This window comes from Corvus moneduloides, chromosome Z (assembly GCF_009650955.1).
Source record: "Corvus moneduloides isolate bCorMon1 chromosome Z, bCorMon1.pri, whole genome shotgun sequence".
Taxonomy (NCBI): domain Eukaryota; kingdom Metazoa; phylum Chordata; class Aves; order Passeriformes; family Corvidae; genus Corvus; species Corvus moneduloides.
The window spans coordinates 32,477,392-32,494,236 of NC_045511.1; the positions used below are offsets into that span (position 1 = coordinate 32,477,392).

General features: G+C 43.0%; 1 protein-coding gene across 5 annotated transcripts in view; it reads right to left on the reverse strand.

The window, feature by feature from the left end:
* Window positions 1-16,845, reverse strand: part of PSD3 (pleckstrin and Sec7 domain containing 3) — a 112,775-nt gene that overhangs the window by 25,576 nt on the left and 70,354 nt on the right. For all 5 annotated transcript variants that reach the window (XM_032096846.1, XM_032096845.1, XM_032096847.1 and 2 more), the window contains one exon: window positions 7,306-7,349. In XM_032096846.1, the coding sequence (XP_031952737.1) occupies window positions 7,306-7,349 (44 nt within the window). The remainder of the gene's footprint in view (window positions 1-7,305; window positions 7,350-16,845) is intronic.

A 16,845-nucleotide genomic window follows, 5' to 3' on the forward strand; every position in this document is an offset into this window, starting at 1 on the left:
ATGCTGCTCAAAATGTTACTACTAGGGCAATGTATTCAACACAGCTCTTGGGGATAACAATGCAAGTTACAAGCACTGTCTGACTAATAAACACCTTTTTGCTTTTCACAGGCAAAGGCTAAAAAGGACGAGGCAACCTAGAAAATAAAGGGTGTCCATCACAAGAGTAGGACAATGGTTTTCAGAGAACAGGCCAGATTACAGAGCAGCCCTTCATCCTTTGAAGTCTACATATACTCCTGTCCAGGTGACTAGGAAAGGTGTGTCAGGGAAGATGAAGGCTGCCATTGGAAAGTCGTGGTAGCAATACCTCCTGAGACCAGCATCTGATTTAAGAAAAAAAATTATCATTTAAGCATAATGATGGCTAATATTGCCAACCCACTGTGGGTGGACCTCAAGTTGCTGCACCTCACTGGACCCAGATGATTAGCAGAGAGAGCAAGCTCAGGCAGACATTCCAAACGCATGTATATGTTCAAAGGCATGTATTATGTGAGGATTAGCAAGGCATACATCAATCCAGAAGCTCCTTTAGGGATATACTCCTACCATGGCTACTTATGGGAATGACCATTCAAAAAAATGTCCTCCAAGAACTGCAGGCTAGAGCAACAAACCTATGTTATCCTCAGCTCTGCCGAAAAGGAGGCTCATTATCACTCTCTACAACTACCTGAAAGGAGGTTGTAGCCAGGTGGGGGTTGCCCTTTTTTCCCAAGCAACCAGTGACAGGATGAGAGGACACAGCCTCAAGCTGTGCCAGGGGAGGTTCAGGTTGGACATCAGGAGAAACTTCTTCACTGAAGGATGGTCAAGCATTGGAACAAACTTCCCAAGGAGACGGTGGAGTTACCATTCCTGTAAGTGTTCAAGAAACAAATGGATGTGGCACGTAGTGCTATGGTCTAGTCAACAAGGTGATGTGCAGTCAAAGGTTCACTTGACGATCTTGGAGGTCTTTTCCAAACTAGATGATTCCAAACAAAATGGTTCTATGATTCTACGAAATGGTCTTCTGGGGAATAACTTAATCTAAGAAAGTAAAAGGACAAGAGACGGGTTTGACAACAAGGAAACCAAATCAGAAACGTAGGGGCTGTATTAGAAAACTCTGTAGTACCAGGCAATGTTCCCAAGCATTTGACTTTCATCACCTCATATTAATTATAGAGATATAGTGAAAGAGATGCATCACATCTTCATGATGTTGTCTTGAAAGATCTCCTAATTAAGAGGAGCAAAACTTTTACTTTAAGACCTGATTCCTGCAAGGAAGAGCTGTTCTTTGCATCTTTCAGTCTATTGGTGTGTGCTTTCCCACTCCAGCACAGAAAGTTCTACAAAAATTTTTTATTAGTCAAAGCAGTAGGGACTTCTTCAAGTATGCTTTGGTTGAAGCTCTCTCCCAACTGAAAAAGTGTAGGTATTTCTGACAATTTTGTTTGTCCCTGCCATTCATGTGTCTACGACACCCACTAGTTGCTGGTAAGCCTGAACCATTGTGTGTTATGTGCTTCTTAGATGTATGTCCATTCCAGAAGCAAATTCTCTCAACATGAGTCTGAGGCACTTAATCCAGACTAATATCTCTCAAAGGGCATAAGCACTCAGGCTGATTTGTCACACAGAAGTGCCTTCTGAGTTCTGGGATTTCAGCCAAGGACACTGCAGGTTTCTCCTTGTCAGCAGAGACCAACTCCAGTAGAAGGCTTAACATTTTTTTGGAATAAACTATCTCCTTTGGAGCTATGGGAGTAAGCTATTGTATACTGATCAACTGTCCTGTGGGAACATACCAGCGCCCTTAACCAAGCACCCAGAGTGGTGTGATAAGCAGTCCTGGGGAATCCTGGACACCTCTAAGTGCTAGGGGCAGTGCTCTTAACTCAGCACCTCTAGGGCAGCGATTAAAACAGGAATTCCTCAAAAGACATGGTGGACAAGGACAAAATAGCATCTGTTGTTACGACTACTGGTAGCACTGAACAAACCTGTAACTGGTCTTTTGTTCTATGATGAAATTGGGACATCTTTGAGACGCAGAAGTTTCAGGCATTTCTGAGAGCTGAGTGCTCTGACAATATGCACGAGGGCAAGATGAACGAGTCACTCCGCAAGAGGCAATGAAGGGAGCCAGAGAGGCAAGAAAGACTCATTACAAACAAGAAGTGGATGAAAACCAGGAGATCTGGGACTCATTTACTCAAATAGTCCATGTTGCTTCAGTGGTCAAACACAAGAAGAAAGCAAGACAATTTGGAGGAGTGTCAAAGTAGCAAGAAAGTTCAGGTATTAGCCTTTCTTGAGGTATCTTCCAAGGGTGGCCAAATAGATAGGTCCCGAATACTGTTTATCAGGAATTTAACAATCTGAGCTTACTTCTAACAAGCCTTTAGGGTACTTTTGCAAGAAAGAACTGCATAAAATTCAGTGGGCCTCTGGGTACATAAACCTGAAAACTGATCTTTGTTTGAAACCCTAAACAGTGGGGAATGTGACTTTTTTCCACATCCTCAGATGGCTGTCACAGATCATCCATGTGCTGTAACATCCCCAGTGCAAAGGCCTCCAGTGATGTGGGGTGAGAGTCAGTGGATGAGGTTCCCTGTGCAGGTATGTTCAGTCATGGATGTAGTGTCACACAGGCATAGCTCATGTCCTTTTAAAGGGCAGGACTGCTACCTCTCCTTCCCATTTGATACAGGAAGTAGCAAAATCCTTGGGCCTTTGGGGGAAAAAATCCACAATGGTTCCAAAACACCTTTCAGTAGTCAAAACACCATCACAAGGGTTCAGTTAGGCTTGCAGAAGTCTTAAGAGATTTTCTGTCCCTGATCAGTAGAGGAAGATCATTCCTGGCTCTGGGTCTGGAACCAATTCCTCTGGTGACCCCTCCGTGATGACCGAAAAGCACTGATAGCTGCAAAACATCTTTTATGTCCCACCTTTCCATCCAAAGGAAATAGGAGTTACGGTGTCTCTGCTCTGCAGGGTCCTGGTGACAGGAAAAGGTTACCATCTGCAGAGTTTCTCCAAGACTCTGGTTATGGCACATGATGTTTGCAAGGCTTTCCAAAACAAGGAGGTTCAGTTCCACCTCCCTAAGCCTGTCTCTTTGGAAAAGGATCTGCAGAGATAGCAGTAATCAGCCCTCTGGCTGACCATGAGAACCAGCACACCAAAGCCAGGATCTGCTTGTGCTATTACTTACAGCCACAGCATTGAAACAACAATGTTTTCCTTCCCAAGTAAATGGTCACTGACAACTAGAAAGAGCTTGCTTCATATTCTTAGACACATAGATGTAAAAAACATAAAAATCCCCATGTTGCCATTTTGGTGAAGAAAAGCATTTTTTGCCTCTTCCAAAAACACCCTATACAACAAGTCCCATTTTTGTCTTCTGGGAGAAAAGCACCATCCGATTCTCTCAGTAACTAAATTATTTCTGTACACTCTACGGTCTGATTTGAGGCTCTGCCTTGGAAAATTCTGAAGTCACTAATCTGGAATGATGTGGTCAAGCCCTTCCATTTTTAAAAGTCTGCTTCATCTCTACATTTGTTCAAATAGCAAACTTATCTGACATAGCAGAAGGTTGGGTTCATCCATTTAAATATTGCAATTGAAAAAAAAATCAGGTTTCTAACATGCATCTGTGGAGCTGACAACATCTGTATTAGGAAATTGACTTGAGAGAAGTTTTGGCATCTTTCCCAGTGGGAGGAGGGAAGAATAGAGAACCAGGTTGAATACCACTTGAGCCCACTCTAAAACCAATCAAGAAGTTGCAAACAGGAAACATCCTAGAACCTGGGAGACAAAAAGTTAATTATAATAGGGAGAGATTTCTCACTTTGACCTAGAAAAAGGTGAACTTCAGCACAGATGTCTTTATAACTACCCTGATCTCAGCATCACAGTTTGATTTGGCAGCATCTCTTTCCCACCATCACTGTCTCAATGACCTGTTTTCTTTTGGCTGAAAGGAGATAACTTTTCAGTGTAGCCCAGAAAAACAAAAAAATAATGTATCATGTCCATGTAAACTTCTCTGGAAAGAAAAGTCTATCACTGACTAGCTAAAATCCAAATGATTCTCCTGAAAACTACACTGTTCTGCTGAAAGGAGGCTTTTGGGACACAACTGGCTCAAATGCAGCCATTTGGCCTTAGCCATTTTGTAAGCAGTGCTTTGGGAGTTCATATATTAATTCTAGATCACCTATTTCTATTTTAAGATGATGATTTTTTTTATTCATCTTACCTTCAGCAGGAAACAGACATAGTATTACAAACAATGGAAAACAATAATGGTCACCACCACATTTCCATGTAGACATCATGCAAACAAAACATATTTAGCTCTGGCACCTTTGTAATCAAATGGATTTTTCTTTTTCAGCTTAAAGCTGACAATGGTCAGTGTGAAAGCCAAAGAATGACAAACACCTAAAAAACTTGAGATACAGTATTATAGACAATGGAACTGAAGGGATGTTAGGAGGCCAGCCAATCTATTTCTTTGCCTCTATGGCTGGATCTACTCTTCCTAACCCATTCCAGATAGAATAACCAGTTCACAAAAACCGCCAATGAAAGCACTTCTCTAGTTTATCCAGGCAAACTTGTGTCCGGGTTTAAAAGGCTTATTGCTAGAAAACTTTTTTAAAGGTTGATTTCAAAATTTTCCCTTGTTTCAGATTTAAGCACATCCACAACGGATGTGAAGAATAATTCACACCTTTGGGGTGTGCAGCGTGGAGTAGAAGTGTGCTTTCAGGATCCCACAGCTACCAGTTCACGGTAAATTCCATGTTAGATCTCTTTATTTTACAGATTATGGTATGTGATTCACTTTTAACTTTGTGATGAACTTGAAACAGGCACTACTGCAGAAGAAGAGCTGTAATGCAATTCTCTCTTCAGGGCTGTACTCATGCTTTCCCATTCAAAAAGGATAAATGAATACTCCTACTGAAAGTCTCTGGAGAACATCTGCTGATTAAGGTGTCACTTCTTGTGATTACAAAATTGAAGTCAATGGTAGCCTTTTCTTTGTGTGGGCTTTGGATCAGACTATAGTTCTACTGGAAATGTACTGCAAACTGTTTAAGATGATAACACACCTAGCTCACAACTAGTAAGATAAAGACTGCATAGCAGTCTTTCCCTAGCTTATGTTTCACCATTACCCTCTCCTGCCTATGGTCTTACTGAGAGCAATTAATTCACTAAATAATGTACTTCCAAAGCAGCTCTTAAACCTTTGCTTAGCTCATGAGCATCTTAGATCCTCAAAGGATTCCTGGCTGGAGGAAAGGCATTCCTTCAACATGCCAGCATTGCAGGAGAGCTTATACTGGGATTTGCAGTCCTATCTTCACCTTTGCCTTAAGTCCCACTTCTTACCCTGCCAAGTACATCAGGGAAGCAAAGGAATAATCTTTAGAAGGGAGAGGGGATCTTCCTTGGTCCCATCAGAACAAAACTGACCATGTCTCCTTCCCATTCAGCTTTCTCTGCACATCACAGCAGTAGAGCAAGAGAGCTACGTGCCTCCTCCCTCAAGCTCAGCCAGCCCCAGGGCTTCTTGGGATTATTTCTTTACACCAACCACACATCTCTATAAAAATGAACAGAAACATCTTCACAATCCCTCTTCCAGCCAGTACTCTCAGCTCTAAAGGTACTGACTATGCCCAGAATGAGCTTTGTTTCTCATCATGGAAAGTAATTGTAACATCAGTTGTAGCTACATGTCAGTCTCAGATTGGAAGAGACAACTGCCACCTTTGAGCATTCTCCTGTAAGGAGGCAGCTTTATATACCCACCCAAAGTTTTATCTACAAAAGAGTCTGAATTATCCCTCTTCCAGCCTGCTTGGAATTTTCCCCCAAACAAAGGACATGGACTAGACTGTGTAAATGCCAAAGCAGTTACCACCTATACACAAACAAGCTATCTCATAAATCACCTTGACTGAGGTTCATGGGAGCAGAGCCAGTCATGAGCCAGTTCCCACTTGGAGGCTACCCAAGTGTATTAGATACGATATGGTGTTTTGGCAAGAGCTGGAGGAAAATTCTGACATCGAGAAAGTCACATAATGGATTCTGCTGGTTCTAAAGTACCTGTTACAGTGTCTGGCAAACAGCTTTGGTGGGACACATAAGATTCACACAGTGTGTTCCAGGTCCAAGACAGAGTCTGCGAAAATGTCTCCCACCACAACTTTTAATGCTCATCAGAGATAGCACTTCTTGCTGACTCCCCTTAATAGCACACCTTCTTTACTACTCTGACATCACCTAACACATTTCTGAACTGGGACAGCAATTCCACTTGGAACCAGCAGCCCTTGTGAGGCTGCACACACTGACAAGAAATTTGTTTGCAGATCATGATCTTAAAACAATGAAGATCAGAAGCCACTGGGCCTGCAAGACCTGTGGCAGTTGCTAGGACTTCTAGCACAAGCGGTGCATGAGCATGCATTCCAGATAAGGTGTTCCCAAGAAGGTGAGGTTTCAGATATGTAAATACGTGCAGGGAAACACCTTTTTGTAGTCAAAATACATAAAAGACATCATTCTTCTATTCTATACCAAAATCCACTGTTCTGCAAGTGGCAAAATCAAAAGGAGACAATTCTACCCTTTCCTGACATAACTAGACCACATGAAACCTAAGCGCAGAGAAATGTCAGTTTAACACAATCAGAAATTGAAGCTCTTTCTTGTCTGCAGCATTTCCATAGTTAACAACTGTTAGCCTGTCAAAATCAACTAAGGATTCGAAGGGGGGGATATCAGACTTTGTCCAATTTATGACGTTTCACGTCAGGTTGTTGTTGTTATCCATAGTTAATCAGGAGACAAACCAAGACAATAAACCAACAGCAGGAAACTCAATCCAAGATGTGTGTTTCTATTCAGCAGTTCTGACACAATGAACAGAAAGATAAAGGGAAAAGTCAACTTCTGTTTTATTTATACAGTCATAGAACAACAGAGGATTTAATTTCTCTGTTTTCAGGCTGAAGTTTCCAACTAAATGAAATGTCCTCTTTCCTTACAAATGTAGCTGGCTCGTATCAATAACAACTCCCCTTGCTGGAGAAACAGATGAGTCTGTATTGCCAGGTCATTCATTAGCAAAAAAGCAAACTCATTATGTACGCTGGCTATCTTCTACAGGCTTTGGAGCTCACACAGATGGTGACATAGGAGGTATAAACAGATTACTACACAGGTACTATTTTTAAACTCCTAATTTCTACACAGTAGAAGTATACTTACACTGCCCATTCCAGCTTCTCATTCTTGATTGAATTGTAGAGGGCCTGCAAAGGGAGAGAAATGAGACGGAATTATTGTCTGACGCCTCCTCCACATACACTATTATGTTGAGGAAAGATACCCAACTAAGATCAGCATGCAAGCTGTCTCAAGAAAGTACCACATCTGCTAATACTAATGTGAGAATCTTCAGCAGAAATTTCACCTAAGGAAAAAATACTGAATGCATGTTTTGAGATTACAGTCATTTCCTCAAGCAAGTTTTAGGGGTTTGTGGTTTGTGTCTTTTTAAGAACAGAATCATGGAACAGCCATGGAAAGGACTTTAAAGACTATCTAGTTCCAACACTCCTGCCATGGGCAGAAACACCTTTCACTAGGCCCGGTTGCTCAGAGCCCCATCCAACCTGGCCATAAACACTACCAGAGATGGGCATCTACAACTTCTCTGGGCAACCTGTACTAGTGCCTCACCACACTCACAGCAAAGAATTTCTTCCTAACATATAGTCTAAACCTATTCTCTTGTAGTTTGAAGCCATTGCCCCATGTCCTTTCATTACATGCACTTATAAAAACTACTTGTAGGCTGCCTTCAGGGACTGGAAGGCTACAACCTGGTCACCCCAAAGTCTTCTCTTTTTCAGGCTGAACAATTCAAATTCTCTCAGCCTGTCTTCATAGGAAATGTGGTCCATTCCCATATCATCTTGGCGTTCCTCCTCTGGACTCACTCCAGCAGGTCCCTGTCCTTCCTGTGCTGGGACCCCAGAGCTGGATGCAGTGTTCCAGGTGGGGTCTCACCAGGGCAGAGCAGAGGGGCAGAATCCCCTCCCTCCCCTGCTGCCCACGCTGCTTTGGATGCAGCCCAGGACACGTTTGGCTCTCTGGGCTGTGAGTGCCCATGGCTGGGTCATGTTCAGCCTCTCACCCACCAGCACCCCCAAGTCCTTCTCCCCAGGGCTGCTCTCCATCTGTTCATCCCCAGCCTGTGCTGATACCAGAGGTTGCTCTGACCCAGGTGCAGCACCTTGCACTTGGTCTTGTTAAACCTCTCGAGATTCCTGATTTTTATGTTGTCCAGATCCCTCTGGATGCCATCTCATCCTTCTGCTGGGTGCCATCTGCATATTTGCTGAGGGTGCATTTGATCCCTTCATCCATGTCATTAATGAAGACATTAAGTAACACTGATCCCCATATGAACCCCTGAGGGACACCGCTTGTCACTGATGCCCATCAGGACACTGAGCGATTGACCACTAGTCTCTGGATGTGATCATCCAACCACTTTCTTATCCATCCAGTGGTCCACACACAAAATTCATCTCTCTGCAATTTAGAGACAGGCATGTTGTGGGGAACTCTGTCAAAGGCTTTACAGAAATCCAGATAAATGACATGTGTAAGCCCTTCCCTTGTCCACTATTACTGTATTCCACAGCCATAGGGAGGAGGAGAGAAGATCCAGCAGGCAGGAACTGTGCAGCAAGATTGATTTATTTAATTATTTTACAAACTCTTTTATAGACTTTTTTCTTCATAGTCTAATTGGACAAAGAATCAGCCACCCCCTGGGGTGGTTGGCTAGAATCCTAAAACATCCATTGTCAAAATATTTTTCTACTGTACCATAAACATAGTTCTACAAGATCGCAGGTGTTCATAGTTTAAGAACTCTGCAAATATCTTCATGAGAGAGAGAAGTATCTCACAGACTTAGAAAGAAGCAAGAAAATTTCTTGCTAGCAGCAATAATGTATCCACAGTCCACGGAATGTGGTCACTCCATCATTCAAGACCACTGGGTTGATCAGGCAGGATTTGCCCTTGGTGAAGCCATGCTGGCTGTCTTGGATCACCTCCCTGCTCTCCACATTCCTTAGCACAGCTTCTAGAAGACTCTGTTCCATGATACTCCTAGTCACAGAGGTGAGGTTGCCAGGGTTCTCCTTTCTACCCTTTTAATAGATGGGTACAATGTTTGCCCTCTTCCAGTCACCTGAGACTTCACCAATAGAATGGTGAATTCATGACTACCATGACTTTACAAATACCATGGAGAGTGGTTTGATAACTACATCAGCCAATTCCCTCAGGACTCTGGGATGCATCTCATTGGTTCTCACAGACTTAGGTACATTCTAGTTCCTCAGGTGGTCATGAACCTGAACTTTACCTACAGTTTGCAAAAGACTATGGCCTTGAAATTCAAAGCTCAGTTTAACTCCTGACTCTCAGTGAGACATTTTTGTCAATGATTTTAATGGGGACGTTAAAATTTCACCATATGGGCTTACCTGTGAAAATTTGCCAGAATAGCTATCCAAAGTCCCTGAGCCTCACAGACACCTGAATGTTTTCCCAGTCATACACCTAAACATAAACACGTTCAGTTTCTAAGTGCAAAACAGAAAACGAATGTTAAGCAACTTTTGTGCTTGAAGATCACCATCTTGGACTGCTGCCCACTAACACCATTTCTCTTTCAATTCGTAGGAAAGGTGCCAGTAGGTTTGACACCAAAGGTAACAGTTCTGTTGTTGAAACAAGCCTGCGAAGAAAAGGGTAAGTCAGTCTGAAGGCTGACTTAAGCCTGGGTGAGTATCAAGACAGCTGGGATGGATTTTTTTTGAGAGAAAGTACATACATCAGTTGGATAAGTATGTCTTATTTCAGCCCTCCAGTAGCTGATGTATACAATGGTTAAACCCCTGGTATTACTACCAGCTAATGGAGTTCTTCAAATAGGTCACTTAACTGAAGTATTTTGGTATGGAATGTCCCTGATTCTCACATGTATAATCCACATTTGTAATTCACCTTATATACATAGCTAGATTTACTCTCTCTGGCACATAACTCCTACACAGCCTCAAAATATGTTAACGTGTAGAAGAACTGTTGATGCACATGATTAGCAAAAAGTAGCACATCAAGTATGAACAAGCCTGAAAATCACATACTATAATAGCTATGACATGATGCTCAACAGAAACAGTAACATTTAGATAGCCTTAATGTTGACCCAAACTAAAAATAATTTGGAAACTGAAGCGTTGAAATTAGCCTTGTGCATATGCCACAGCTGAATTTGCATGAGCAACACCATAAGCATATCCCACTCTTCATCCTGTCATCCACTGGCTCCTTTCTGAATCTGGAAATCTTATTTGAAGATCCTTAATATTCAGCTCTGTGGACATCTGGCTTAACTGAACCATACACAAGCAGGTCAAACATACTGGTGTAACTCACCTCATGCTGATGCTACACAGGCAGCAACTCTCGGTCACAGTGTTCCAAAAAACGTAGGTTTCTCAGAGCAATACAGCAGATATGCACACCAGGAATAATCATGCCTCATTCTACTTACACTGAGCTAGCAAAGAGAGGTCCTCACCACTAACTGGGCTTCACTGTACCATTCAGAGAAATATGATGAAATATTTCCAAGTCTGGAGCTTTCACTATTTCTAAATAACCTATCTTCTGTGAAGTTGTGTAAGGAGCTCTGAACCAAAGGCAAACAGCCAAAGGTGAAGGGATGGGCATTTATGGCAACTTGTAAGCAGTTGCTTAATTTTCAGTGAAAAGCTATCACGAGATTTTAAGACCACTCTGCAGAAAGAAAGCAAAAGAAAGAGCTAGTATTTTCCTCCTGCCAGTTCAGCAGAATTAGACACAACTCCATTTTCCTACACAAACCAATGCTGATACTGGTTCCTGGGGTCATTGAACATTTCTTATATGATTTGGCCAAAGCTCCTGTCTTATTCTTTGACTTGTTTTTTTCTTCCTGCTATGACTAAAATATTCTCTTACATTTTCAGCCAGAAAATTACTTCCAAATACAAAGCAAAGAGGCTGCATATTTTCCCCAGTTGCCTCCCATTTTTTCAGAACTAGTATTTTTTTTCCTCATCTAGCTGAATGAGTTTTTGAAGCAGCAAAAACCTGGCTTGGGGAAACACATTTGTTGCTCTCTGGCCCAAATGACTACAACACTGGGTCAAAACCTCTGAAATTAACACCTGCCTTGTACAGGTTTTTATGAGATATCACTGCTAAGCACATCTCTAGGGATCACTGCAGCCAAAGAGCAGAACACATAAAAGCAGCAGTCCAGATTGGTGCAAGGACAACAAACACCCCGGGCTTTTGCCTTGTGAAAAGAGAGGTACGTTTGTCCCAAACTTTACTAATGAGCCAGACACTGTCTTCCTACTTTAGGGAGTAAAAGACAGCCAGTCATATGGCACACATCTGACCAAGGACATGGTGTCCCCCACAGAGCATCAAATAGAGCCTGTCAAAAAGTTTATGGTATTTAAGAAACAGAAAAACTGTAGAGAGCATTCACAACAGCTGTATATGCAGCATGTTCCGTGTGTCTACCACGCATGTTCACTGAGACCTCAGCAAGCAGAGGACCTCTCCAGGGATGCAAATACATGAGTTCTCATCCAACCCATCCAGTCCCCCAACCCACCTCTCTGGCAGAGCCTGCTGCAAGGCTGTGCACTTGCTGCTGGACTCACTGGCCTTTCAGAGCTGCTTTTTGTCCCTTCTCCAAAATTCTCCAGTTATTCTCCAAAATAACGGACACTTGAACATTTTCCTGATGTCTACCTGGGCTCTCAGATGTTCCAGAGAAGTAAAATTTCCTCCTGCCATGTTTTGCAACTAGTAGCATATGTGTACAGCACCGCACCTGCCCCCTGATTTATTTCATGGCGGTTCCCCAAGGCCCTGATGCAGACAGCAGCTCTTTTCAGCAGACATTTCTCCAGAGTATGACTAAATCAAACAAACTTGGAGACAAGCACTTAAATGCTTCACTAAATTGCAACAAAACTCATCAGAGACTATGGCATGGCCATGACTTCCACTGTATTCAGCTACCTGCAAGAACAGGTTTTTATTTACTCCTGTTTTCTCCTGGGAAATGAAAAAAAAAGAAAAAAGAAAAAAATTAAAAAAGGAAAAAAGGAAAAAAAGCTCCCATTTAAAGCACTCTTACAGACTGACAACAGTCACCATTTCCTACCTGCTAGCCTGGGAAGTGTTTGGCAAATTCACTATGTAAGCTAGAGAACAGGAGGCTGGACCACAGCAGTGAACGACAGAATGAATATTGCATGGGTCTCATCTTCCAAGCTGGACCGATACCAATCAGAAAAGGGAAAGACTTTCTATCTCTTTTGTCACCCAGGGCTACTGTAGGCAAGATGCAAACCCCCAGATATCAACCACTCACCTGTGTCTGACTTCAATGCTTTGACTTTTTATCCCTATTACCCAGAACACAAAGACCTAACTCCTTAGAGTTTACAGCTTTCCCCTTTCTGACAAGTGTTAATCTCTAGGTGCACTGCACCTCAGGCCGAGCACTGCTGTAAGCTTCTCGGAGAAACAAGTGCAATTTTGGAGGCAAAATAAAAGGAATTGACTGCTACATAAAGCAGAACAGTAGGCAAAATCCTAGCCACCTTTCTTGTTTTAACTCCAATGCTGTTTCCTACAGCTCCAGTTTGACCCTTAGAAGACTGCAGTGTAAAAAAAAAGAGATTTGTTATGTGTTTGTGGGATTTGTTTGTATTTGTTCATAAAAGAGGCAAGAAACACTTTCCTATTTAAGTGGAAGGCTGTAACTCTAAAAAACTGCTGAATTCCACCCCCATTCTCCCTTTGGTAAGCAAGTAGGTCCACAAAAACTCCAGATTTTCACAAGCTCTTACTGGCTGGTACTTTCAGTCCAACTGGAAAGAAAAGCAAAACTATGGAGAGAATGCTTCTGAAAACTCCTGTTTATTTTACAGAGCTACCAAGGAAAAAAAAAAGTCATTCACTACCCTCACCTTCCTCAAAATCTTGTCACATGCACAAACCACTGGACCCATTTAAACAGGCTGCTCTTGTCACCTGCTGACTGCCAGTGATGCTGTGAGTCAGCCTCTGCATGCAGAAGCAATGGTACAAAAGAAAGGCACAACCAGGTGTGTACATAGGGACAAAGACCTAGCAAATTACCCAGATACTGATCTTGGTAAATCATCTAAGTAACAAGTAGTTGCAGGGCCCCCAAAGCCCACCCAGCAGATGCAAGATGCTTGAAGAGATCCCAAAGCACTGTACAACTCCTCCCCTCAAAAGGCAACATAGGGCTGGCTCTTGAAGCAAGCTACTGACTTTCTGTTTGCACTAGCCCATACAGAAAAGCCTGCCAAGAGGGAAAGGAATACACCACACATTTCTTACACCTGCTCCACGCATAAAAGAGGAGCCAGAAATACCTGCTGTGAGACGGTAAATTGGCAAAGCCAAAACTAAGTTCATAGAGACAGCAGGGATGACCCAGACTGTCTTCAGTTCTTGTCTGTCATGATCTTTCCTTGCACCCAGTTTCTCCCTGATTTTTGGAGTCATTGTTGGAGGAATGATCTGATCATTGCAGAGGATAGCCTGGGTGGCTTTTGATGCCCCCAGGACAGGGCTGCACTTAGGCTCTGAGCCAGGCCCTTGCCACACTTCCCTGCCATTGCCAGAAGCACCCCTGCCTGGATACATTTCTTCTTCACCTCCAGCTGCTAATGGCATGGTTGATTCCAAGCAGCAAGGAAGCCCCAAATACACCTCTGGGCAAAGATGTGCTCAGTCTTTGCAGTCACAGCATCTCCCCCAGTCACTCAGCACCTGTCCATCAGCTTTGTCCTTTGGAGCAGAGCAGCCAGCCAGGCATCAGCTCCAGCTCCTGCCATATGTACTTTACTGGATGGAGAAAAAACAACTGAAGTAGCAGAACTCTACAAAAATAGAACAGGTTACAGAGGCAAAAGATACTAGACATTCCAGGTGTCTGCACAGACTCCTAATAGGTGTTAACGTGCTCATCCTTTGGACCAGGGCGTAGCTCTGAATCATTGCCTTCTGACAGGTTTGGATGGGGAGCAACACAGTGCTATATATCACTCATGGCTTGCTGCTTGAGTGACTACCTGAAGGCTGGCCCTCCCCCAGAATACAGATCTATACTACTTCACCACCTGCTATTTGCCACCTTCCCTCAAAACCCAGATCTTGACATTTTCTTCTGTCCTCACGCACAGATCTGTAACACCTGGCAAGGCAAGGATAAGGGTTCTGATCACTGAGTGTCTGTAACTCCTTGCCAGATTCAAAGCCCACACGCCCACGATTTCTCATGAATTTTCCCCCCTTCTGATGGGGATGCAGCAAGGATGCCAGAATAGTACCCCAAGAAGCCTGTGCATTAGTGCATGGCATGGCATGTCTGCTGATACTGTTCTCCATTTTAAATTCCACTGGTTTGTACAACAAACGTTCTTCTAACAAGCCGGCATACATTATTCATAAAACAGCACAGAGCTGTTCAGCAGCATATGGAACCGATGAATGTTGTTTTGGTGTAGGAGGAGATAGGGTTGATAGGAATGTTTTAGGGGGAAGGAAAGGAGATTATTTCACCCAGGGAATTTCAAGTGCGTCACCAACTGGAGGAGAACATTTCGAAGAGAAACTCCTCTGTTAAAAATCTGGTTTGTATGGAGAAGGAGGAGGAGGGGGAGAAAGAAAAAAAAGGAAAGAAAGATTGTACCAAATATATCATCATAAAACAGAAAAGGATGGTTGGCTGTGGCTCCTGAGAGCCAAGAAATTAATGCCACACAAGAAATGCATCCTTTGTACTGATACACAAGGCTTGCTTGAAAAGATTTTTTCTGTACTTGCTGAAGTGTTTCATCAGTGTTATTGTAAAGGCAGCATACTGAATTATTACAGATAAATAGAGAAAAGGCTAGAGGAGTGCTTCTTGATAGTGGAGCACCTACACAGCCTATTTCAACAGTTTTAATAGCTCTGTGCATTTGCAGGCAGGACAGGCACAAGTACTTGGCAATTCAGCCCCTGGCTGCAGAAAAGAAGTCTGTCACAAGAAGAGACTAGCAACCATGCTGGGTCACACGGATGATCCTAAGTTTCTTTGACTCACCTTGCATGTCATCTGGACTTGAGCCTGCTCTCCAGAGAGCAATGGTACATAATTCACAGTATCCTTTTCACAGGTTCTCCTGCTGCCCTAAGGCTGTGGTACTTGCCTGTAATACACACTCAGGATGCAGCCCCCTAGTGAAGCCTCTATACACACGGAGGCACTACCTGATGTGCGTCAAAGAGATGATAGGTACTTGGGCTACCTAGCTTCTCTGACACTGGCAGCAGGCAGACCTCATCTGCGGGCACCATGTTGGTGCTTTGTTCATATTAACTAAAGCATGACGATACATAATACTCTCTAGCTTAGCAAAAAAGGCTGAGTCACATCAAGTGAAAAGTAGAAGAGGAGTATGTTTCTGAGGCACAAATGGTTTAAATCTGTCTCCTGTCCAAAGTCAGCTGAAGCAGTCACAGAAACGCATCTTGAGCACCGTAATCACTTTATATGGGGAGCAGATAAAATACAAGGCAGTCTAGACACAAAGAGGGAAACACACCCACAGAAATATGAAGAGGACAAGTCTACAAACCAAGCCTTACTTAAGACTGAGGAGATCTACAAGGCATCAATGATCAGAAAAGCCCAGCCTAGAACTGAAGACATTTCCTGAGAAGTGATGCACGAACACATATGCACAGAGTTACACTGATAAAAAGACCTCCTTTGCCACACTACAGATTAACAACCTCCAGGTTCTTCCACCAACACAGCAGTATCAAAGAGCCAAAACTCAGTTATAAATCAGTCCTCCAGATCAGTGACGTCTTAGCAAAATAAATGGGCAGACAAAGATCAGAATGGGGAACAGAGAGATGGAAAGAACAGGGCTGTCCAAAATCATGAGACCAATCACTTGCAGAGCTGCTTGTCATCTTATCAGCCAGGCAGTCATCACTGAAGGGAATGCAGGGATCTTCTCAGCCCTCCATAACACAGCTTTTACACATCTTAGATGCCCTACAGATACAAAAACCTTTGTGTGAAATAAGAAAACAGCACAACTGAAACAAAGCTGCAGTGTTCTTCCCACCTTATTGAGATAAACAGGAAAAGAAGTGGATACCTCTCAAACAACAACCTACAGCACTTAGCAGGCAGAAATGTGAATTCCACAGAGGAATGAACACAGAGTTTTCATTACTGCAGTAGTTAACAAACTGTGTCAGACACCATCCCTGGGAAAAAGTCCCTGCCCTGAGGACACTTCACCATGCATACACACTGGACACAAAGCCTGTGAGAGGGAAGACATATAGATTAAGTAATTCACCCAATGTCAAAAGACTTGAGTTTTTACCATAAGCAGGAGAGCTTTCAGGCATAAATCCTCCCACTGAATACTGTGCAATTATTCCCATGCTTAGGGTAAAAGTGATCACAAAAGCAGGGTCCCAGAGCACCTGCACAATGCAGCCTTTACTTTAGTATTTGTTGGAGAAGCACATACTGCATCAGCAACAGCCTGAAAATGATGGCCATGCTATTTCTCTGCCCCAACTCAGCAATACACTATTTCTTAG